We start from the raw sequence: 25,585 nt of genomic DNA, 5'->3' as shown, positions 1-25,585 counted from the left end.
TTACTCACACAGGTTATCATCAGATTTAATGGCACCGGATTTCTGACACGGTTTTTTTCTTACCCAGGAATTACAAATTATCATCTAATCCGATCACAGGGTGAGTTTTATTCTGAAAGGATCAGTTTGACATCCGGGGGAAATACTTTACTTTGGATTCCTGGATTGAAAGATTGATGCTGATCAGTTCTCTGCAGTAAATATGAAGCTAAACACAAAACCTTGAAAAGTGGAGAAGCAGCCTGGTTCTGTCCGGAGGGGAAGAAATCTACCAACAACAACAACATGTAAACATCTCAACTTGTTTATGAGGAATATTCATAACTCTGCATCTCTGGTGTTTGTCTGGCAGAAAAGAAAATAGTCAGTCTTCAGTAAAATAGATGTTTTTGCACTAATGCTTTTATTTAGATTTAATCTGACATGTAGACTTTAAATAAAGATGGAAGGATAAATTAAGATCAAATGTCCTGGATGTGGTATAATATCCATATCAGGCACTTTAAGCTTCTAGTACGGTGAATTCTTACTCTTTGGACAGGGCCAGGCTAACTCCCCCCTCCGTTTCTAGTCTTTGTGCTAAGCTAAGCTGCAGATTTGTATTTACCGCACAGACTCGATCTTTTCAGCAATAGAAGCAAATCAAACTATTCCTTTCAGATGTCACTCAAACAATAAGAGATATGAGCCGATGAAAAATGTTTATTATTATTATTATTGTGCATTAATCCGGTTGGAGCTGGTGTGTGTGTGTAAACGTTCCCACTGGGGCTGGTCTGATGGACGCAGGCTGACTGGGACTCCTCCATCAACCAGTCGATTTAACCAGCAGCAGCAACAACAAGCAGCTTTTGCCACTAATCAATCCGCCCGTGCATGCATGGCATCGACAGCCTGGCTCGTGTTCTCACCACAGTGACCGCCCCCCCGAACCCTCTCTCCTGCTCCAGCTGCACGATGTGGACGGAGCTTCATTATTCACCAGGAAGCAGATTAGTGTTTGAAGTGTTTTCTCATGTTCGTGGAATCAGGAGCAAACTTCTCCTGATTCACACGGAGAGGCAGTGAAAAGGTTCAGGCCATGAAGAGATATCAAAAACACAGTTTGTTGTGTTTGTGTAGAAGTTAGTTAATATTAAATGTTTAGTTTTGTTTTATTGTGCGTTTATTCAACACCTTTAGTCATTTAAGTTTCATATCAGAATCGAACGCTCGATGCGTTTGTCCCGTTTAGTTCTCGTTGTGTTCTGGAAAGTTTGGGCTTCTTGAATGTGTTTTCATTTTTTGGGTTTTGAATATTTGATTTATCATTTAAGAAGAACTTCAGTTTCACTCGTTGAGAAGCGTCGCAGCTTCACGTCATCTCGACTCCATCCGGTTAGTTATCAGTTCTTAACCCGTGATTAATATGAACGTTATTATCATAAGGGTTTTTTCCCATCTTGTGGTTTGTTGTGGTTTCGTGACGCAGTCGGCTTCAGATCAACTCTCCTCTGGTTCATGGTGTGAAACCAGGACACTGAGTAGATCCCTGAGCACAGATCCATTCATTAGAGGGATGTGATCAAACAGTGTCAGCTGTGGCCTCAGAGCAGTGGAGGAGCCGGCTCCAGGCTCAGCAGCGCCCCCCGGTGGTTGATTTGTAAAACCCCCGTGTCTTTATCAGCTCTGGTGTCACCGGTCATCACCATCCTCTCATCCTCTCATCCTCTCATCCTCTCATCCTCTCATCCTCTCATCCTCTCATCCTCTCATCCTCTCATCCTCTCATCCTCTCATCCTCTCACTCTTTATCACCTCACTTTGGTTTCGTGCTTGTTCCTCATTTCTAAAGAACTGACACAGACTCTCGGGGAAAAGGTTTTCACTCAAGTCAAGAACGGAGTCAATAAACAATAATGTGATTTAAATAAACAGAACAGAAATATGAAGCTTTATGGTTATGTTTTTTTTATTTAACACAAATTAAAAGTTCAGTTTTCTCTATAACTATTTGACTCATTTATTAAAATAGATCCTCTTACTTATAAACTACATTTTTCTATAAATGCTGCTCAGGTTATTTTTATTGTTGATTTATCAGAATATCTTTTTCTGGATTATTATTCATAAATAGTTTGTAGAGAAAAAAGTGACGTCTACAGATTTAGTTTAGGTTTGATAAAGTAAAACATAAGCAGCTACTTTGATAATTGATTAATCGTTTCCCTCAGAATTAATTGTAATTGACTCCCTTACTTTTTTTTATCTAGCACATCCTCAGATCAATATTCAACCAACCATAAAACTTCATATTTATCTTCACCCTCCTGTTCAGTTATTTAACAGAATATTGTTTATTGTGTTCACATTGATTTTTGACTTGTCTGATAACATGTTTACATTTTGTCAGTTTCATGCGTTTCTGTTAAAAAGCCTCTTCATCACGTTTTGGGACCAAAGAGTTGAAATCATTTCCTCCTCTTCAGGACGTTGTAGGTCCAGTCACCTCCTCCTCCTCCTCCTCCTCCTCCTCCTCCTCCACTCCTCTCCTCACAGTTTGTGTGTTCTTGTCTTCCTAACCTTCCTGTGTCCTTTAACCTTGACCTCTTGCTGCTCTTCCTCTCTGACTAGGGTCAGTATTGACCCGGCCAAAAGGCAGATGGCCAAAACAGGGCCGGCCGTCCCCTCTACCCAGGGAGGAAAGACCCTTAGTAAGTCTGTCCTCCGGCCTCTGATCAGCCTTTCCTTCCTTCCTTCCTTCCTTCTTGTCATCCTTCCATGGTCTTTCCTTCCTTTTATTTTTCGCCTGTCGCCATGTCATACATTTAGATATTCTTTCCCTCTTCCTTTCTTTCTTTCCTTCTCTTCTTTTTCTTGTCATGTGTCCATTGAGAAATTCGCCGTCTCCTCAGATTCACGTTTTTTCTTTCAGATTCAGGAGCGGAAGATATAGAGAGTTGTAGGAAGATGAAGATCTAGAGTAAGGGGCTGTTTCAATCCCTCAACTTCTCCTGAGATGAAAGTGTCGGTTACGTGGAGGGACTCACCCCCCCTCCCCTGTCACCCTCCCTCCCTCACCTCCTCCTCCTCCTCCTCCTCCTCCTCGGTCTTGTGATTTTTCACAGCCTCTCTGACCCAGGATCTGCTGTCAGTCCTGTCTGTTCACTCTTGTTTGTCGAGTCACTCGAGCTGTCGGGAGCTCGGAGTCACTTCCTCCTCCACCCGTCCTGTTTTTCTGTTTCCCGTCTCGTCAGAGGAGCAAAGGAACTTAGTTCTCACTTTCCTTGAAGTGAAGTTACTCGGGTCAGAGTGTGTAGTTCTAAAAGTCTGCGTGAAGAACCAGTAACTGATCTCTCAAATCAGATCAGCTGCTCTGCTGCTCTTACTCTCGTTAGAGAAATTAGTCTTTTCCAGCAACAGTCACTGAGAGAGAGTGGACTGGAGAAATATAGACTATTTTCTTTATTTGGATTTCACTATAAAATTATACATTTTACCAGAAAAATAGTTTTTCTATCACAATAAAGTCAGTTCAATATTTAATAAAATACTTCCTACATTTTACCATTTGTAAACAACACAGATTAGACAATTATAGAAGCTAATCTTCTACTTCGGTCATGTCAGCTGTTTCCTGTGGCTCAAGTCTCATCAGTGAAGCTTCAGACCGAACAGGAAGTTGGTTTCTGTCTCTGAGCCGATTAGAAATATTCCATAGTTCCTTCACATGTTGTCAGGAACTGTTTATTCTTCCTCTTGTTCCTCTTGGAGTTGTTTTTAAATGAGGAAACTTCTGCAGTTTGTCACCAGAAGAATCCAACAGTTGCTTTTCTTCTGGTTATTATTTATTACTTATTACAGATTCTGTAAATGATCCATGATACAGAAGAATATTTGAAATCACGCAACAAAGTTCTGAACTCAGCGTTTATCTAAATATTGTGATCATAGATTTTATACAGACACAGAATTCAAGTTGAGTTTCTGTTCACGTGTTGAATTAAACGCATGAGAAACTTTTACAATCAGACGTGAACATAAAGTCACAAAAATACTCTGATCACAGTTTAAAGAAGATAAAATCATATTTACCCATTTTTATATTAAATTATAAAATGTAAGGTTTTGTTTTGTACATTTAATTTTATCCCTCAGACGTATTATCTTTTTACTTCCTCTCGTGGACGGATTTCGTTTTAAGATTTGTCGTCAAAATTCAGTTTCCAAGCTCGTGAATGATTTTTAATGATTTTACTTACATTTTTCCGTATTGTGATATAAAACATAACTTTAATTTGAACCGCTTCCCCCTGTGAGACTGAACGGGTGAAGCTCGGGAGGTTTTAAATTCCGACCTCGGTCCAGTGAACCGGCTCCTGCTCTGTTTGTGAAGCTCTGTGGCTCAGCGGCTGCTCCTCCTCTCGTCTGCTGTGGGTTCAGCTCGGGTCACTTCACTGTCACTGCTTCTTTCTCTGTCCCATGACTCCTCACCGATCTCAATGGAAGTGGAACCTTCCATGTGTGTGTGTGTGTGTGTTCTCTGCTCCTGTTTGGTTTTGTTCTGCGGTGGTGGCTCGTCGTCTCAACTCTCCTCCTCACCACACGTCACATACTCTCTCTCTCTTTTTTTTATAAATTAAATATTCACTTGAAGTTGATCTGAAATGATTTGTCGTTCACAATCCACCTCTTTTTTTTTTGTTGTTCTTCTTTTTTTCCTCCTCCTCCCTCGTCTGATCTTCTCATGCACCTCAGAGTCTCAACCGAGTTTGAGAGAAACGGGAGACTTGAGGGCTCAAGGTGAGGTTACCCCCCCCCCCCCCCCCCCCCCCGACATGTCCGTCCACCTTTAAGGCTTCAGCTTGTCCTCGTCTGCAGTTGTGACCCCCCCCACCTCCCCCCCTTTGCAAAGGAACCCCCCCCCCCCCCCCCCACACCTGCTTGGTTCCTCCTGCGCTGTTTGATGATTTTTGAAGTTGTGTTGTGCTTTGAGCTTCTGTCTTTGCCTGGCGTCTTATTTTGAAATGATTTGCATGGCCCTGCACCTGAGAGCTGCTCTGTTAGCATGGCATGTCCCTGCTCCTGTACACCTGCACAATGCTCCCCCCCCCTTCCCCACAAACCCTGCCATTCATCCTCCACACACTGTTTTACCGACCTGACCAACCAACCTCTCTCTCTCTCTCTCTCTCTCTGGTCTCTCCCCCCCGACAGTCGCCATGTACCTGGGGATCAAAAAGGGGAAAACAAAGACAGTAAACCTCGCTCCCTCCGATTCACTTGGAGTATGAGGACCACCAGCTCCATGGAGCCTTGCGACATCATGCGGGAGATTCGCAAGGTGCTCGACGCCAACAACTGCGACTATGAGCAGCAGGAGAGCTTCCTGCTTCTGTGCGTCCACGGGGACGGGCGGGCGGAGAACCTGGTCCAGTGGGAGATGGAGGTTTGCAAGCTGCCCCGCCTCTCGCTCAACGGCGTCAGGTTCAAGCGGATATCCGGATCATCCATCGCTTTCAAAAACATTGCTTCCAAAGTTGCCAACGAGTTAAAGCTATGAACAAAAGGGGTTTAAAAGTATACATATATATATCTAGAAGTATTTAAGCTGTACAATCATCCAAGTAGCAGTTTCCAAATGTCTCCTTTTTTAAAAACAAAATACAGAGTATGTATTGAATATGATATTGTATAGTTTAAGGCTTTTGGCAATAATCACTGAATTACCTACTAATCTCTGCGTCTGTTGTTGGGCCACACGGGGTCGACATCAACGAGTTGAATATGATTTGTCATGCTGTGAATGTGGACAAAAAAAGCATTTCTAGTCTTATTTATTTAATCTTTTTTTTTTTTCTCTCTCTCTCTCCCGGAAAAAGATAAACAATTTACGTAGCATTTTGTTTTCAGTGTAAATAATGTATCTTACTTTCTCCAGACGGCTTCACTGCGACACTCATTCTGTTCCCGTTCGTTTTCTTTCTTTTGTATCTCGTCGGAGGAAGAGATGGAGTGGGGGGGCGGCGGGGGGGGGGGGGGGGGGGGAAGTCCGAGTAAACACCCACATGGTTAAGGTTCACTCATGTCTCAATTAAAGTGTCTGTCCACTTACACGTCTCACGATCTCTTGTGTCCCGGACGCAGTTCAGATGAAGCTCGACTCTGATATTTAAATGTGTTCGATGTTTAAAGGAAAAGTGACAAAAACTGAACGTTTAGTTGTTTCATGTAAATAAAAATAATGACAGATTAAAGTTATAAGCCTTTGATGAGTATAGGCCTGTTCATTATTAAAAATATTATATATATTCTCTGTGTTGATGTGTTTTCACTCTCTTGTGCCAAAACTCTATGAAAGTGATTGCAGATGGAAACATGTGATTGTTTAGAACCGGAAATACAAAAACTAGCATTTTACTTTGAAGCCAGAACATGAGAAGTATTGATTGTGATAAACTGAAAGTCAAAGATAGAAGCTAATTTTACCTCCAATATTCAGTATGAGGGCATTTTGATAAACTGAGGCAGATATGACATGTTGAGTGTTTGTCAATCTTTATGAAAAGAGAATTTCCTTAAGTCTGATTCATCTACTCAAAGCTTTTAGTAAACGTGTACCAACGTTGGTAAGTTCGACTTATATTTAAACTAAGGAAAATAAATTGTGATCTACCCTGATTTTACTTTGACAGGTCCCTTTTCTTGAATTAATTCTTAAGGCAATTTAAAAAGAAACCTGATTTGTATATGGTCATTCCAACGTCTGTAAATACAAAGAGTAGGGATAAAAAAAAAAAAACTTCCCTTTATTTATTCTTATGCCCGACCATTATAGTCCTCACACATGACAGGAAGTTCCAAATATGAGCTGAGTGTTTAATATTTACTCTAGCAGTAGAGAATGAATCAAATCCACAGGGACGGATTAAGATGGTGTTTCAGGAGCTTTAGTGTTTTCAGACTTTTTATCTTTAACGAGGACACATGTCAGTGATGTGATTGCTGAGAAAACACATGAAACTCTCCAGGGATCAAACTTCAACCAGAAGTTGTTTTATTTCTTTTCAGATCCATCCTCACCGAACAGGAAACGTTTCATTTTAAATACACAAACAAATCCAACCGTGTGATACAGAGTCAAACATTCATTCAGACAGGGGAGCGAGGGATGATGGAGGAGGAGGAGGAAGAGGAAGAGGAGGAGAGTGATGGTGGTCGGGCATCAGAACGGATTCACTTCTGCTCTGGGATCAGGTCGTCGATGGACTGACCCTTCTCCAGCTTCTTCTCCATCTCGACCAGCAGCCTGACTCCGTCCACCACGCCCTGCACCAGCTCCACCTCGGAGAAGCCCAGTCGGTCGGCGTTGGAGATGTCGAACACGCCGCCCACGGCAGCCGTGTCCACGCCACCTGAAGAAGAGACCAAGACAAACATCAAAGCCCTGAAGGGATCAGGAGGATTCGACCTCCGGCTCAAACAGAAGGTTCAGGTTCTCGTACCGGTTCCACGCTTCTGGAGCTTCAGCCTCTTGAGAACATCCTCGAACTTGGCGTGCTTGCTCATGTTGGGCAGCTTCACGTGCACGCCGGCCCTCAGACCCGTGCCCAGGTTGGACGGGCAGGTGAGGACGTAGCCCAGGTGCTCGTTCCACATGAACTCGTGGCCACTGTCCTTGAACAGGCCCTCGATCTAAAAACAGCAGAATGAGGAGTTAGACAGAATCCGGCTGAGGTCACGGACGCTGATGGAGCTGATGTGTCCTGCCGACCGACCTTGGTGAGTCCGGTGCAGAAGCGGTTGAACACCTCCTTCATGTTGCCTCCCTTCTGCATGGAGATCACACGCAGGTGGTCCTCCTCGTTCACCCAGACCAGGAAGGTCTTGGTGTCGTTGTGCCTGGAGACAAACGGGAGGAGTTCAGCCTCGTTCCAGACAAACAAGAGACGTTAATTCAAAAGGAGCTGGGGACAGACGGGTCCTCACCAGATGCCCCGGGCGTCGGGCCAGTCCCGGCCCATCCCGGAGGCCAGCAGCAGGGGAGACACGGGCTTGTCGAACAGGAAGTGGTCGTCGATGAGCTGCTGCTGCTCGGCGTCGGTCATGTTCTTCAGGGCGTAGTACTTCCCGTTCAGGTCTCCGCTCAGGGAGGCCAGAGCTGCACACACACAGAGGGACACGTTCAAACTAACCATGCTTTTATTTTGGTGAGAGGATCTACTGGCAGAAATTAAATACAAAATAATCCTTGTGTTTTATCCAAGTTGTTTTCTTGACCCTAGAATGGGACGTTTATATTTTAATACTTTGGAATATGTTTGGAAGGGGAGGGGAGTTGAGCTGCAACACAACACTTCACCACTAGATGTCACTAAACTAAACCTTTACATCAAAAACCAAGGGCTGAATAAGTAAAAGCTCAAAATTAAGAATCAGACAATCAACCAAAAAGACTTTGGCTTCAAAAAAAAGATTAAAATGGAAATTATAAATAAAACTGTATAAATCAAACTTTAAAGTTTTCACTGAGTTTACATTTGTATGATTTGTCAAGATGTACACTGTAAAATATATGTTAAAAGTATATTTTTTCTATTTCATTTCACTGTAAAAACAAAAACAGTGACTTTTATATACACACTCCTGGTTTTTATACTTCCATGTGTCATCCTTGTTTATACTTTTACTGTGTTGTCACAGTTTTTGCCAATATTCTGCATATTGTTCTTTTACTGAGAATGACGCAAAACCATATTCAAGTCCTTTCTGTCTCACATTTGAAAAAGAAAAGTGATTTATTGATTAGTTGAGCTTCAGCCTGCAAATATATAAATGTTTGAATTTATTCAATAGTCTGGTTCTTGATGTTTTGAGTTTGCTTCTTATTCAGCTCTTGGTAACACATGCATATATAATTATAAATATATACATCTATTTCCCATCAAATACCTTGTACGTGTTCATGTTCAATAGATTCTGATGATTCATTAATTAGTTCAGTTGCAGCATCTGTTTTTCTGAGCCTCATTTACATTTGTGTGCAGTGCAGTAATGTGCTCTTCCACCTGCTGCCACTAGAGGGTGCCCCCCCACCACCACAGGAATGAGCTGCCTGTGCATCACTGTCTCAGATTCTTATTCTTTACGTAACAGAATGATTCAGCTGGAGCCTCGTGTGTGTGCGTGAGACACGTTTCAGTCCCGAACGCCCTCAGCTGTCAATCACCAGGGGTCAGCGGCCGTGACCTTTACCTTCGATGGAGAGCGTCTCCACGGCACGCCTCTCCCCCCGGCTGCAGTGCGGCGGCAGGCAGAAGCCTCGCACGCTGCGTCCGGTCCTCACACGGGAGCTCAGGACGTAGTCGGAGTCCAGGTCGTCTCCGCCCTGAAAGAGACGACACAGTCAGGTGGTGCTCAGGGGGGGGAGGGTTGGGGGGGGGGGGGGGCGTCGGCGGCTTGGGGCCTCCCTTACCTTCAGGTTGTCTGGGTTCAGGTCGGTCTTGTGTTTGTCTGAGGGCTTGTAGCCTCCGTGGCGGTCCTCGATCACGGGGTCCAGCAGCTCCTTGAAGACCTCGTACGTCTCCTCGTCACCGGCCACGCAGCCCACGGTCATGATGAAGGGATGACCTGCACACAAGGTCAACAGGGTCAAGGGAGGAGGCACGGGTGGGCCTCGGCAGGGCCTCATGACGGAGGCCTCTACGCTCACTGCACCGAGTGTGAACGACGCCATGTAAGGTGAAGCTGCCGGGTGGAGAATCAGAGGAGGCCTCTCCAGCCTCAGAGCCCTTCAGGGGACGGATGGAGCCGGAGGCCTGTCGTCACCTTGAGGCCTCCGGCTCCATCGGCCTCCTCTGAAGGGGTTAAAACATGATCCCCCCCCACTGCAGCACAACAAGCCGTCACAAAGCCCGAGAGCAGCAGCAGATTAACGTGCACTCGTTACGCAACGCTGCTAATCTGCTTCAGTGATTTTCATAAAGCTGCACCGATGCTTTTAGAGACGGAGGATGGGCGCCGCCGTGCTGCGAAGGTTTTATCCTTCAACAAGGTCACAGCTCATAGGAGGCCCAGAGCTGCCATTACACACACTCCATCACACATACACACTCCATCACACACACACACACACTCCATCAAACACACACACACACACCATCACACACCCTCACACACAGCAGATGGCTGCTGCGCCGAAAAGCCTCTTGGGGTTTTTTTTTTTTTTTTTTACCTGGGTTGTCAATCCCAGTCTGGATGACGTCATCCAGGGTAAACCCGCTGGGGGTCTGCTTGCTCCTCAGACGCTCGTACATCTCGGGGGTGAGGATCTTGGCCATGTGGTTGTTGTGCTTGGTGAGGTCCGGGTACTCCTGCTCCGAAGTGAACTTCATCTTCAGCTGGTTGTGCGTGTTACCGAAAGGCATGGCTGCTCCCTGCAGGGCGGAGGAGGAGGAGGAGGTGGAGGAGGTGATGGAGGATGATGGAGGATGGAGGAGGCGGCGGAACAAAGGGGACAACAAAGACATTTATTTTTAGAAACGTCACAACGATGCAAACATGATCAAACAGCTGCAGACGAACGTGCACGTGACGTGTTGCAGAAATGCACATTGTACACGTCGAGTGTTTGATCGATGCTCCTGCAGAGGAGCGGACATTTCCCTGAGGCCACATCCCCCCCTCCCTCCCTCCCCCTGACTCCATCATCTAAACCTGCGGGGATCTGATCGCAGACATTAAACCCTCCGAGATCTCCTCTTACCTGTTGTCGTCGGATCTGTGGATTACTACAACTACCAGGGGTGGAGACGAAGATCCCTATGTTTCGGCCGAGTCGCGTCACGGTTCGATGGCAGCTCAGTCCTGCAGCTCTGCGCTCGGCTCCGCGGCTCCTCCGCCTCTTATAGGCGCGGGGCTCTCCTCCCATTGGTCGCTATTTGTGGTCCATTCATTCCATTGGCTCCTCCATCACACTGCGACTCGCATTCTGCACTGAAGATTGTGTCTTTCAGCCATTTTGACTTGAAGCAGCAGGAGAACACAGGTGATTGGGAGCAGTCTGTAAATCACGTGATGACAAATCAAATTAAAGAAGATGAAACAAATAAAAACCAGGAAGTGATTCAGTCATTGATTCGGTTTATTTCTATCAAAATACTCAATTTACTGAGGAAATATCAGACAAAAGTAATAAGGTTTAAAGGAATAAATATCTATATTTATATATACAAGACCCAAATGTGTAGACTGAAGTAACGGTTTGTCAGACCTACTCTTATCTTGCAATCCTATAATTTCTTAAGTGATAATAATGATATTGTTATTGTTAATAACAATAATGCTTCTGCTTAGTATCAAGTTTCCAGTGTTTTATTTCTTTGCTGCTTATCGTTGGCTCAGCACTAAGTTTGAATGTTGAATCTTTAATCGTTATTATTTTCAATACATCTGAGTTTTATATTTATTTCAGCTCATTTTTATTGCAATATTTAACCCCTTTGACAGATTCTCCTTTTTTAACTTTATTTTTACTCCCCTGTGTTTTATTAAACTTACCCTTACCCCTGATTGGTTGTGATTATGATCCTAATACTTTGTGTGATTTTGTACATTATATTCAACCTATAACTGAACTTTCATGTGTGATTATCAAACTTCATCTAATCAAGAAGCTTAACTGATGATGCAGAAACACTGACGCTGCAGTTTGACACTTTTACTCTTAAGAACCATTTCAGCTACATCAGCCAGTGAATCGCAGATCTACAAATCACCTGCACTTCCTCTTTGAATGGACCGAAGGAGCGGAAAGAGATTATAGATCACTTCCGGTCTGAGCCACTCCACTTCCTGTGAAAACAACACCACGTGTGAATGAATGAGAAACTGACAGCGCTGCACACACAGACACACAAACACACGCAGACAGACACACTAAGAGCAGAAACGGTGGTTTACTAACTTCAGTGTTTGTTCGTATCAAGGTGGTAAAGACGTCACTTCCGGACAAGGTGAGTGAGCGCTTCAAACTATAGTTTCGAACCGGTAACCACAGCTAGCATTAGCATGCTGGCTAGTTAGCATGTTGGACTCAAAAGCTATAATTACTGTTTAGTCGATGAACACAGACTCTCAGTCATTCTCTGCTAAGACTATTTGTTTCATATAGATTATAAAATACGTTAATAATGTGTTAAATGTATTTGAAATGTTACCAAACGACCTAACGTTAGCATCTTGGCTAGTTAGCATGTTGAACCTTTTAAGTCGAAGAGCACAGACTGTCAGTCATTCTGTCACATGACTGTTTGTGTGTGTGTGAGCTGACATGTGACGTTAATAGTCTGTAAACTTTAAATTAAGTTTTACACAACAAGTTAACGTTAGCTTGTTAGCTAGCTGCTCCCTACAGTGTTGAATCTACCAGTTAGCATCAGTTGTGGCTAAAGCTACAGGGAAGCTAACTCAGGTGTTGTGTCCAGGTGAGTTTCCTCTCGGGTCAAAGGTCTAAATCTGAATCTGTTGTTTCTTAACCATAACGTGGGTTTAAGTCTTATTGATTGTAAACATGCTGCAGATCAGCTGGTTGTTGAAAAAGGACCAGCTGACTTTTAGTGTTTCTTCATTTCACTGATCCCTTTGTGTGTCTGTGTGTCTTCATTTTGTCTTATTTGTTGTTGTCATTGGAGATAATACAGATTCAAAGAGTCAATCTAGGGCTTGAGGTTGTAGTTTTGTCTCCTTGTGATAGTTGTGTGTCTGTGATTGTTTTTCTGTCTCTTTGTGGTTGTTGTGTGTCTTTGCAGTCGTCTCATATGTCTCTATTGTCGTTTTCTTCTCTTTTTACTCATGCTTTGTCTTTGTGGTCACTTTGTGTCTTTGTGGCCATTTTAGTGTCATTGTTGTTGTTTGATAGATTTTCCAACAACTTCACTTTAATGTTCACATTAATTAAATGGCTTGAAAATGATGCAGAACCTTCAGTTCACTTTAATTTATGTGATTGCTTTGTTAAACGTTAAACTTGGTAATCATTAAAAAAGAGAATTCAACACAAACCCGTGAACTTGACAGAAGAAAGAAGTTTACACACAAATATATTTTGAATCATGAAATCTATTTATTTTGACTTGACTTACATGAACGACGTAATATGAATTAATTTAACATAAGACGACACAAAGACATGAAAGATGCAGATTTACTGCAACAACTAAAATGTGTAAATGTCAGAAACCAGCTGATTTTCTGTATATTAAGAATTAAACCATGAACATTATGTCATTTGAACTCAGTTTACATCTGATTGTGACCTGGGCAGTAAAGTAAAATAATATATGAGGAAGTTAACAAATGTAAAATAAGCTCAACTCAATAAAAAGTTGTTAATCTTGACATTTAAATATATTTAAATAATAATAAAGTTAGGTGAGGAGATGTAGAGAGAAAGAAGGCGACTTCTTTTTGTGTGATTATCATATAAATAAACCCTTTAGAAGATCGTGCTTCCTTATTTTAAACGCACTGTGTTGATAAATATAGTTCCATGTTGATATTGGTTTATAAACTTCCTCTCTGACGACCTGTTGCAGAGCGACCGAGCACCATGAGCTTTGTGGAGTACAACGACTTCATTCAGGACGGGGACGTGGCCATCGTGTACCTGGGCCACGACTCCCTGATGCCCGTCAAGGTGCAGCAGGGCGCCCAGACGCAGACCCGCTTCGGGGCCATCCGCCACTCCACGGACCTGATCGGTCAGCGCTACGGGTCAAAGGTCACCTGCAGCAAAGGCGGGTGGGTGCAGGTGCTTCACCCGACGCCCGAGCTGTGGACGGTGTGCCTGCCTCATCGCACACAGATCCTCTACACCACCGACATCGCCACCATCACCATGATGCTGGAGCTGAAGCCGGGGTCCGTCGTCTGCGAGTCGGGTGAGACTGGATTCAGATCATCACTTCTTCTGGTGCAGTTTTCTTAGGAGCACAGCAAGAGAAGCTTAATATCTTTTTATTTTGTGTTAAATCATGAGAACGAGAAGTGACACATCTTTATTTAAAGTCTCCAGATAAGAGAACGGAACCAAAATCATTTCACACGAATAATCATCAAGTAGAAGCTGCCAGGAACGTCTGGTTTAATAGTTAATGAGCTTCCATTAGTAGCCTGCGAGGCGAACCAGTAACAACCCGTGATGCTGTTACTCTTCAGCTTGCACAGTGGGATCCCATCACATCTCCATCTGAGCAGAAACAACCTCGTCCTGCACAAACAAAAGCATTTTGCCTTCGAATGCATCACATTCAACGGCTGCTGCAGGGAAACGCAGCTCCACCAAGGAAACCAAACACCGGGAGAAAGAAGCCTCTGGATTCTGAAGCCGTCACGTGACTCATAAATGTTCAATGACTGATTAAATGTTGATGTTAGGAGCAAAGTGAAAGTAGCAGCTCTGCTCTCGCTGTCGACACACAGGATGCGTTCAGGCACGGTGGAGACCACACTCCAGCATTTCAGCTACACAGTCATTCTTCTTCTGGTGTGGCTCTCACAGTGTGACCGAGTCGTGAACCGTTACACACCCACATGCGTGTGTTCGGCACGTATGAAATGGACGAGTGAAGCCGATTGTTTCCTGTGTAGACGGATATGAAGAAGCTGCACCGACTGATTCTCTCTCAGGATCAGTTCCATTGTTACATGATTAGAGAAGCCCCCCCCCCGTGCAGCTCAGGCTGGAAATCCTGTCGTCTGTTTTCAGTATTTGATTTGCATCTTGACCCGACAGCAGCATTTCATTTTTATGATTTGTGCGTTTTGAGGTGCGGCTCGAGATCCTCTGTTCTGCTGCAGCTTGTGTTTTATTATCCAGGAAAGCTTGAGTGTTTGAATTGAATATGAATCTGACTGTCGGGGCCTTAATGGAGGCAGCAGCTCTACTGAACACCGATAGCTCTCCCTCTGCCTTCAGCTGCGTCTTCCATCTCCATTTGTTAAATTGCAATCGGTTGGAGTGTGTTGCCTTTCCCATTTCTCCCAGTCCAGGAGACAGGAGTGGGGGGGGGGGGGGATGGTAGGGGACGTTTGTGTATGTGTGTGGTGCAGTGCTACATCATATTCTACTGCTGGCAGCCCTGCACACGTCACACCATTGATTGTACTTGGTGAACCTTGTGTGTGTGTGTCTGTGTGTGTCTGTGTGTGTCTGTGTGTGAGAGTTGAGATTGCAGAGGTCTCTGGGGTGATGAATGAGTTCAGTGGGGGATCTGTTTAGTCAGCACTTACACTGCAGCTGCGTGAGGAGAGCTGCTCTATCTGCATCGGTATCGAGTTCCTCTGCTGCTCTCTTTGTGTGTGTTTAATAATCAGTGTGCATGAGAATAAAACCACAACTCTGGTGATATCGAGATTCCAGAGGAGAAATGATGTTGAGCAGATTGAAAGATGAACGTAGCGTTTCATTAGCTGCACATAACGACTACAACTTCAGAGTCGTTGTGCGTCGCTAATCACCGTCTGTACGACACTGTGGTGACTCATCGTGTTCAGCCTGATGGTTTGTAACCAGTGGAGGAGACGTTTTGTGTGAACATGCAGAGATTAGGGAGTCAGCTCCTCTCTCTCTCTCTCTCTCCCCCCCCCCCCCCCCCCCCCCCCCCCCAACATGGCGAGCTGGCTGAAGGAGCCAGCGGTCATGCGGAGGAGTCACCTTGGAGTCGGGTCGTTTCCAGAAATCTCTCCCTCTGGTCGAGTGGCTGCAGGTTTCATTCCTTCCTGTATCAGGGTTTCTCATCAGGCGCGTCCACTGCGAGTGTGCAGAGTAAATATTAATATCAAATCACATCGAAGGAAACATGATCTTACAGATACAGTTGAGCAGTTTTCAGACTTGACCTCCAGGTGAAGTCCAGAGAAGTGGTTCTGGAGTTTGACTTTGACACGTGCACAACACAGCAGGAGGGTTTTCTGCACAGCATCAAATCCTCTGCATTATTCAGGCGGGCGGTGGAGCAGCCGGGTGCAGCAGGCGGAGACAGGAAGTGATGTATTAACTCCGCTGCAGAGATCATGTGATCGTGTTCACGTCACCTGACGTCTTCATCAGAGGCTTCTACGTGTGTGACATGTAGAAGCCTCTGAAACCCCCCTCCCACTAATTTCTACTTGACGATATGCAAGGATAATAATCTTGAACAATATCAATAGACAGTCAGTTTGTGTATCATGAGTCTTCAGATGTTACTAAAGGCAGAACAGCGTCTCAGGGCTGAGAGCTTCTCTGAGGTCTGCAGAGAGCAAACTGGGTCAACGAGGGGAGAGAGAGAGAGAGAGAGAGATACTCCCTGACTTTCACTTTGCAAATTGCCTTCAGGGGAATTCAGCTTCCTGACCTCGGTGCTGGTCTCACTCCTCAGAGCCCGTCTCCACCATGTGTTTGATAGCGATGGAGAACAGAAAGCAAGAAATGACTCAGAGTTCAGGTCGACAGTCAGATTCAGCCTCCCCTCCCCCCCCCCCCCCCCCCCCCCCCACCATGTCTTCAACCTCTCGTACAGTCGCCATCTTACCGCCCTGTTCTCACAGCAGATTAGATTCCTCGGGGGGGGGGGGGGTCACCAGTTGTTTGGATCATTAGCTTCAAAGCAAAGCTCTCACTTAAGATGAATTCATCCTCATTGGAGTAATGTGCCTTTTTAAATCTCATTCCTTAATAAAGAGGAAACACAGCTTCCTTAAAATCAGTTCCTCTGCAGCGTGTTCACTTGATCCAACAAAGCATCAATGTTATCTCCTCAAGACTCGAGGAGAAGGAAGATAATCAGTTATGAGCCAATGTCTCAATATTAAATATGCTTCTTTTCAGCCTCACTAGTTCTGCTGCTGAGTCTTTTGACCGCTTGTCTTCAGATGTTAATGTGAAGGAGATTAATATGCTAAAATGCTTATAGTTGTGGTTGTGTTGTGGCCTAAAGATGAATCGACCTTGGGTGCATTGCTCAATGGGATGTTTTTCAACATCATGTATATTTATGATAAAGAACCGAGAAGGAAACACTTGTTCTCTGCACTTTTATCATTTTCCACTTCAGGGTTTTTCTCTTAGTTTAACACTGATGCTCTTTTTCCTGTCGCGGTGTCACAAACCTCCACATGACCGACACGTCCGACACGTCCGCTTCTCTTTTTGTGTCACTTCAGGTTCTGACTTCCGCTTTTCTCCTTCTATTTCTGTCCGTTCTTCTGTCTGACTTAAAACCAGCACTCTGTGTCTCCTACTCACATCCTCAACTTGAAGCACAGCTCGCTGCAGCTCGGGTGTGAGGAGAATCAGTCCTGTGTTGTCTGCTCCTGTCATGAAGATCCACTGGTTACAGACACACTTTGAAACACCAGATCCACTTTGATCAAATTTATACTCGTGTCCAGATTCAGCTATTTGGGTTGAACATGCACTTCCTGTTCTGTTACTTGTGAAAAGTTGTTGGACGCTTCAGAAGTTGATTTAGTGATTTGACAAATGGTTGATTAATAAAAACATTTAATAATTAATTAGCTAACAAATGACAACTAGAGACAGTTTATGGACAAAGACTCCAGGTCCTGAATGTGAAGCCGATTTGCAACGGGCGACTTTCACTTCCCATTTTCTTAAGTAGTTTATGTCTCAATCTCTAGTTTCAAGTCTTCTTCACTGCAGCTGATGCTCATTTCACAAGTTGTGTTGCATTCAGAGTCAAACAGACCATTAGCATCGGGGCGGGGGATACAGTGTGATTGACAGCTGGTACCGTCCAATGGCTGCAGGTGGCAGGTGCGCTACCGGCTGATGCTCCTCCGTTATGACAATTTGATTAATTTGAATGCAAATTTAATATTTGTTTAAATTTTACATTAACTCAACATGTGGCGAGTCCTTCTCGAACAAGGTCGACCTCACAGTTACTCGCTCTCTGCACCCCCCCCCTCCCCCCCACTCTCTCTCTCTCTCTCTAAAGGGGACAGTCGTTTTTAAATATCCCTCAATTCCAAAATCTGTTATATTACACATCTCTGTGTTCTCTCTCCTGTTGGGTTCACTTCAAAACCAGTCCACCGTTTCCCCATTAGCAGTCCGCGAGCGCCCTGTGCCGCGGTGAGGGGCTGGAGCCGGGCAGAGCGCGGCTGTGGGGGGGGGGGGGGGGGGGGGCGAACATTGGCCTCTTTGTGGCCGTGTGAACAAAGGCGGTGGTGATGTAATGTGAAGAGAAGGAGGGAGCTGTGGAGGATGGGATGTGCTGGCCTCTAGCATCAGCGCTCCCCCAGACGTAACTGCAGGTCACGTGATCAGGCTTATTTCTTTGTAAAATCACACACACACACAGAGACACAGACACACACACACACACTCGCATCCCTCCTTCACAAACTGTACATTAGCAGTCATTGTGTAGAGCAGGAGGAGCGACGCGGCGGCTTCCCGGCAGAGAAGGCCCACTCAGAAATGTAGCATCCACTTATCATCCCGAGGAGAGAGAGCAGCAGTGTGAAAACGTGTGTGTTTGTGTGTCGTGGTAACAGCTGGGACTCTTTTGTTGTGACTGTGACGCGACAGAGGAAAGATCCAAACCGTCATTTCAGAGACACAACAATGTCCCCGTGTCGGGTTTTCTGAGATGACGAGAGATTCGTGTGGCGTTGGGTTTTTTCCCTCCTCGTGTTTGATGGACAGCGTCGTCCTTCAGAGTCAGAGCAGGACCCGGTCACCTGTCATCTCCTCGTCATGAGGGTCTCAGAGGAGCTGCTGCCTGGCCCAGCTGACACAGGGGGGGGTGGCCGGGGTGTCACACAGCCAACATACAACATGCACACCCGCATTCACACCTATGTCCAGTTTAGAGTCTCTAATTAACTTTGGAATGTTGGAGGAAGCCGGAGAAACTGAGGCCGCCAGGAGGTCAACATACAAACTACACGGGATTTGAACCGGGGACCTTCTTGCTATGCAGCGACAGTGCTAAACGCTTCATGTTCTTCTTCTGATGTTCCTGATGCTTCTCACACAATAACGTTTGATAGATATAAAGCTGAGTAAGTCCTTTTCCAACGTGAGCCTTCAGCCGTCATGTGACTCATCCTCCCCGTGGCGTCTGTGTTCACAGGTACCGGCAGCGGCTCCCTCTCCCACGCCATCCTGCGCACCATCGCCCCCACCGGCCACCTGCACACGGTGGAGTTCCACCAGCAGCGGGCGGAGAAGGTGGCCGAGGAGTTCAAGGAGCACCGCGTGGATCACCTGGTGACCGTCAGGAACCAGGACGTGTGCAAGGACGGCTTCGGGGTGAGCGGCGTGGCGGACGCGGTGTTCCTGGACATCCCGAGCCCCTGGGAGGCCGTGAGGCACGCCAAGGCCGCGCTGAAGAGACACGGTGAGACGCACCTCTAATCAGACTGTTCAGCTCCCATGATCCCACGCTGCATCACAACGCTGATACTACACACCAGAGGCGGTGGACTAGTGGCAGAAACTTGGACTATGGGCAGAAAAGGTCTCTGGTTCGTCTCTGGTTCGACTCCACGGAGAAAAAACAAAAAGACGAACCTGGATTGATCTGTCAAAAAATCCAAGAGCATTCTCCCTGCCCTGTCTAGTGCCCCTGAGCAAGGCACCTTACTCCCCCAACATCTGTGTGTCCTGCACCAGATGGGTCAAAAGCAGAGGTTAAATTTCCCTACAATTGCATGAGTGTGCCTGTGCATGTCTCTGCATGTGTTTGGGAAAAATAAATGTATCTTAATCTTAACACACTGTACATTTGTGTACTTAATGTGATGTTGAACAACAAGTCTCAACACCAGTGGATAACCAGTGAACGAGTAAGTGTTGAGTTCATCAGATGAATGAAACATGTTCGGCTGCGGTCGGTCACCTCCTCCTGATGTTGACTGTTCTGAGTCATCCTGGTGCAGCAGGAACTTCATGACCATGACTGAGCATCTTTTTTTAAACCTCCAGCCTGAGAATGTATCCCCCCCGCCCCCCCCTCCCTCCTCTGACTGCAGCGCCTCGCTCTGCAGCAGCAGCACGAGCGTCCGACCCGACCAGCGGCGCTCGACCTTGTGAGCGTGTGTTTGTTCATCAGGACCTCGATGTACGTTTAGCTGATGAGGCAGAAAGTTTGTCTGGAGTCTCTGTGACAACCGGGACCTGCAGCATGTCCGGGCAGGTCCGCTGATCCCTGGTCAGCGTTCACACGTAAAGCCAGGTTGACACGGAGCCTTGTGCAATGTGAGGGATTCGTTCTGAAAGCACCAGGCGTGTTAAGAGCTGTTTGTTTAGGTTTAACCAAACAGACTAGAGGTCAGATCCAGAATGTCTTCAGTCTAACTGGCTAATAATGACTCTGTTGCATCAGGGCTGATACCTGATCTGTTCTCAAGGGAACTAATGTGTGGTTACCTTCAGGAAATAAACAGAAGAGGTGGCTGAGAGGTTGAGGTCAGACCTGAGTGACTTTGTCTGATACAAAGACAAATAATCCGTAGAAATCATTTTATCGATGGACAAACCTCAACTTTTTTTTTTATGTGCAAGAATTATACACAAAATAATCCCTGTGATCAACATCGACCCAAACTGGTGAGCTGGTTAGTCTGAAAGCAAATATTCCTGAGGCACGTGAATGCATCATGGTTTTTAAAAACCAAGCCCCAATATGAAGAGGAATGCTGCAGGAGTGAAGATGCTGCTCTGCAACTCTCTCCACCTCCTCCGACTCCCTTTTATGGTGCCACTGCCACATCTCATGAGCTGGACCATAGCATACAACACACACACACACACACACAGACACACATAAAGATACAGATAAATAGAGGGCAGCCATTGTGGAAGCAGTCCCATGACCATACAGGGTTATGCTGCAGGGAGAGAGCTGCTGATTGTGGCTCCAGGAGGAAAAGCTTCATTTGCTTCCCACTGCTCCGACTGGATGTTTCCTTCAGGAGAGTCAGAGCTGAGCTGAGCCGAGCATCAACAGCCAAGAACCAGAAGATTGAAACGTTCACAACTTCACCTGCAGCCTCTGAAGAGACTCTGAGCTCAGGTCGGCACGACGAGTGTGAAATCCACTCAGACAAAACTCAGACTTTCAATGAATAATCCTTATCCTATACATAAATAACAAGAATCATCAAGTTCTACATTTTCTGTGGGTATCAAATCCATCCAGTGACGGTGGCCTGCTTGTGTCCGCTGCAAACAGGAAGTGCTAATGGCTAAATACTTTAAATAGAGCCAGTTTGAAAAGATACGAGCTGAATAAATAAGTTTCACATTGAGCTTCCTGTTTACGTCTGCTAAAGCATTAGTGGCATTTCATTTCCCAGAGTTAGGTTATGATGTTTGTTGAATAACAGTAAGACAAAAACCAATGATAACTCTCACCCAGCAAATTAAATCAATCTGTAGATTCTTATGTATTTGTCCAGAACAAAGAGAAAACTGAACATAATAATGATTTAAAACTCAGTGAAGTTTTCAGTTCTCTATGAAATAATAAACTAATTGTCTCATATCTTTTATATTATGTCACTAATCGATTATTTAGTTCCATCCTCTTCTGAGTCTCAGTCACCGTTGGGGCTGTGATGATAGAATCTGTGATGTGACTGCAGATCTCCTCTCCGGCTGAGATCTGCTTCACTGCGGTGGAATAAACAACAGGCGGTGAAATATTCCCCCCCTTTCGTTTCCCAAGTTGTAATTCAGGGAACGTTTTGGCCTGCGTCCCGTCGCTGTGCTCGGCTGTTCTCTGACGGCGCTCACCCTCCCTCCCTGCCACTCGGAGGACTAAGGAGTCTTTATTATGTGAGTTTTAGAGCAAACACAGGAGAACAAACTCAAGAACCCCAGAGACTCACAAACACATCCCAGCTCCAGGCATGTGAGGATCCATGCCGTGGACGTATGGCTGATAGTCGAGGTTATTAATAACCGCTCCTCGTACAATCATCAACCCGACCCCTCCCTGTGTTGGCGCTGGTTGCCGGGAGACCTCGGCGCTGTGTTTATGGCCGTCGGGGTGGGGGGGGGGGGCGGTCCTGTGAGCTGAAGGATGGTCTGCTAGCTGAAACATCCTGTGGTGTTTATGAGACACAATGAACTTCCAACAGAGCTGCACCTTCACTCCTGAGTCCACTGAGTAAATCTGCAGCTCCTGAATCCAAAGGTTTCGAACACGGACTCGTTCATCTCCCATCATGCACCTCTGCGTCTTCCATTGGTCCTGAAGCAGGAAGTGGTCGGGGTCAGATCTGGGTCACCAACAGTTTGTACTTGTGAAAAGTTTTGTACACATTAAATTTAATATTAGAAACAACAGAGAGGTTTCACGTACACAGTCGTACAAACAAATCTCCACACGTGACCCTGACGTGAGAAGCTACCGGCCGACTTCGTGAAAAGGACACGCCCCCTCCCCATGGCTGACGTAAGCCTAGCTCTCGTGCTAGGCTAACGTCGTGCTAACCGCTGTTAAGAAGTGAACTCAGCCGGGAGAAGTTTTTTTTGCCTCGAGTGGAAGTTAAACAACCAACAAACAAACCAAAGAACTCCACGCACAAAAACAAACATCATCTGAACCTCCCAGAGGATGTAATTGAAACTACATGTGTAGATTACGTGAATCTGGACATCGAGCCCAATGGTTCATCTACTGTTTAGAAGCAGGTTTGACACTGAGAAGAAAAACCAACTATATGTTTAACTTAAATCTGTGTTAGAGCTGAAACTGATCCAGTAGTCCACTCCTCTGTCCGCTCTGGTCCCAGCTCCGTCCAGCTGCTCTGCTCCGAGTCACATTCTTCACTCTCCAGGTCAGCCGGTGAAAGTGCACTTGGCTCATCGCTGCCTCCTGCTGTGATCGCAGTGGAGATTGGTTTGGAGACGAGAGGCCGGGGGCCGGTAGGTGATCTGTTCTCTGGCTCATCCTCCTGATGATCCACAAACCTCAGCCTGGAGCCCGACGGGTCACAGGTCTGCTTTGTTAGGGAGAGAAGATGCTTTTCCAAACTCGCTTCTAAGTGCAAAGAAAACAAATTATTATTAGAAGCTGTAGTATCCTGAGTTTCCCTGGAGGGAAGAAGATTCCTCCTTCAGTCCTTATTAACTTTACAAATCTGGTTTGGATTATTTTTCTATGTCCGTGACAGTTTCAGAGGAAACGCACCTTTTGATACACGTTCTTCAGACATGATTTGTGTGGTTGTCACAAGCGTGTTGGCCGGTTCACTCACACAAGGATAATTGTGTAACTGTTTCCTTTTCATAAACATTGTGTTTCGGTGGAAATCTCTGGTCCAGTCGGTTTCTCCTGTTCCCAGAAAGTCGAGCGCTTCTCAGAAAACAGATCCTGGATTAAATGGACCTGAATTTCCTTTTTCAGCTCGACATTAATATTAGTTATTGCCTGGTAATCATACTATCTTTCTTTTCTCTCTCTCTCTCTCTCTCTCTCTCTCTCTCTCTCTCTCTCTCCAGGGGGGCGCTTGTGCTCGTTCTCTCCGTGCATCGAGCAGGTTCAGAAGACGTGTCAGGCTCTGGCGGATCAGGGCTTCGAGGAGATCAGCCCCTTGGAGGTTCTGCTCAGGGTCCACGACGTCAGAAACATCTACCTGCCGCTGCCCGACTTCGGACCCGACTCCGGGCCCGACTCCTGCGCTCCGACTGAGCCCGACGCCAAACAGCAGGCGCCGAACCACGCCTCCGTCACCCTGAAGACGACCACGCCTCCCAGAGAGATACCGGGTCACACAGGTTACCTCACCTTCGCCACCAAACCCAGAACCTAGAGCTCGGAACCCAGGGGGGGGGGTTTCTCTCGTGCAGTTGATAATCCTAACTTCCCTCTTACATTCATAAGACTGTGATAATCCAGCGGGGGGGGGGGGGGGGGGGGGTACCAGGTTCCTCCGGCTCCCTGTTGGCACCGCAGCGCTGAAAGGATTTACAGTTGTATGTTACATGATTCTGTGCTCCTGTCACTTGGCACCGGTTGGTTGCTTGCATCAAGCAAGAGTGAAAAACAAATCCACAGCAAATTAATTTGAGAAGAATCTCTGTGCTTTTTAAAAAGCTGCTTTCATTTGTTGACTGGAGCAGTTTTATTTTGTATTTTCATTTTATGCACGTTTGGATTCATATGAATACAATAAATGTGTAAAGGGAAGAAATCGTGTTTTCTTTATTTGATCCTACAACCACATGAATGTTGTAATGAAACCTAATCTGAAACATATCCAGCTGAAACATGCACTCGACAAATCAAGAAGTCAGTCTCAGCTGTCAATCACAACGTTTCACACTGTTTTGATGTCATCAGAGTTTGGTCCGTGTCTAATCTGCTAACATGGAGGAGGCAGGGTTTAAGGCGTATTCTGCAGACAGCCATCAGGGGGCGCTTTGGCTTCACTTTTAAGGTATAAACTTGATTTACTAATTTAATCATATTCTTTCTAATCTCAAGTTACTGTTTCTATTCACAAGCTGGTCCCAAAATGCTCAGAGCACATGGAAAAGGTTTAAAGCTAAAACCAAGAAGGGTTCAAATCTCTGAGTCTTTACAGTTTGTAATCGTGAAATAATCTTGTTCCTGCTACCTGTCTCTGTGAAGGAAAGTTGAAGCTGTGGTTAAACATAGAAACGTTTTCTTCCTCCGACCTGCACCCGGTCGCAGCTTCTTCCAAACCCGACCTGTCAGACGCTTTGTTTGAGACGAGATCCAGTGAAGCTCTGGAAAATCATTACTGCTCCCTGATCTGTTCTCACTCGACTTCTTAGGAAGAGTTTCTGCTCCAAAGAGTTCCAGAAAATTCAGAGATTAAAATCTGCCCTAAAGTTACAGTTGTGAATCATTTCTGTCTAATCACATTATCACACATTGAATCTGTTTTTAGTCGAAGCTCCTGCTGCTTTTGGAGGGAAGGTGTCTTCACCAGGGACGCTTCGGGATGGTTAACGGTTTAATCCTGAGCTTAGACCTGGTTATAAAAAGCACTGAGATTGTTTTAGTTCAGCGTGTGGAGGCAGGTCGCTGCATGTGTGTGTCTGTGACCGAGTGTCTGAGGGAGAACGGCCAAAAATCTACTCCGGTGGCAGCCTGAGCAGGGATTACACAACGGGCAACTGGCCGAGGCTCAGGGCTACCGGGGGGGGGGGGGGGCCTAGAGAAAGTTAATTAAGTTGGAGTGCGGGTCAGGCAACGATTTATTTGTCCGAACCTGTGCGAACCCAAGATTAAACTAAGCATCCAGACCCAAGCCTGATGTTCTCCCAGTCAAATAATCAACTGTGACGGAACAATATCATTTAAAGAGTTTTCACGTCCCTACATCCTCAAGTTGGGTCTCCACACTCTACATTACTAAAGCTTAGTGAGATCCTCCTTCAAATTGACTGTGCTGGAGACTGAAGCGACACCATGACACAAACTTTCCTCCCAGAGCTTCGGTTGAAAGTAGAAACATGTAAATGTTTGTGTGACGTGTCTGAGACGGTTTTGAACTGAGTGTTATTTGTGTGTCTGCACGGTAGAACTGGAGAAATGAGTGTTTGTGTGTCTGG

At 45.6% G+C, this 25,585-nt stretch overlaps 3 protein-coding genes across 4 annotated transcripts in view; 2 read left to right on the top strand and 1 right to left on the bottom strand.

The window, feature by feature from the left end:
* Positions 1-6,290, top strand: part of mark3a (MAP/microtubule affinity-regulating kinase 3a) — a 38,377-nt gene extending 32,087 nt beyond the window's left edge. For both annotated transcript variants that reach the window (XM_053434213.1, XM_053434212.1), the window contains 2 exons: positions 4,738-4,782; positions 5,197-6,290. In XM_053434213.1, coding sequence (XP_053290188.1) covers positions 4,738-4,782; positions 5,197-5,542 — 391 coding nt within the window. In that variant the 3' untranslated portion in view covers positions 5,543-6,290. The remainder of the gene's footprint in view (positions 1-4,737; positions 4,783-5,196) is intronic.
* A 717-nt stretch (positions 6,291-7,007) lies between these two features.
* On the bottom strand, positions 7,008-10,851 carry ckba (creatine kinase, brain a). The gene is made up of 8 exons (XM_053435264.1): positions 10,745-10,851; positions 10,214-10,415; positions 9,455-9,609; positions 9,235-9,367; positions 7,969-8,140; positions 7,758-7,881; positions 7,485-7,674; positions 7,008-7,394 (listed from the first exon to the last, which is right to left on the bottom strand). Exons 2-8 carry the CDS (start codon positions 10,404-10,406, stop codon positions 7,216-7,218), a joined length of 1,146 nt encoding a protein of 381 aa, XP_053291239.1. The 5' UTR covers positions 10,407-10,415; positions 10,745-10,851; the 3' UTR covers positions 7,008-7,215.
* Positions 10,852-11,842: 991 nt separating this feature from the next.
* trmt61a (tRNA methyltransferase 61A) lies at positions 11,843-23,910 on the top strand. The gene is made up of 4 exons (XM_053435265.1): positions 11,843-11,993; positions 13,575-13,919; positions 19,125-19,391; positions 23,504-23,910. Exons 2-4 carry the CDS (start codon positions 13,589-13,591, stop codon positions 23,812-23,814), a joined length of 909 nt encoding a protein of 302 aa, XP_053291240.1. The 5' UTR covers positions 11,843-11,993; positions 13,575-13,588; the 3' UTR covers positions 23,815-23,910.
* The last annotated feature ends 1,675 nt before the right edge of the window (positions 23,911-25,585 follow it).

The sequence above is a fragment of the Pleuronectes platessa genome, chromosome 11 (genome assembly GCF_947347685.1).
Source record: "Pleuronectes platessa chromosome 11, fPlePla1.1, whole genome shotgun sequence".
NCBI lineage: Eukaryota > Metazoa > Chordata > Actinopteri > Pleuronectiformes > Pleuronectidae > Pleuronectes > Pleuronectes platessa.
Note: the sequence above shows the minus strand (reverse complement) of the source record. Positions and strands in the feature narration are given on the sequence as shown.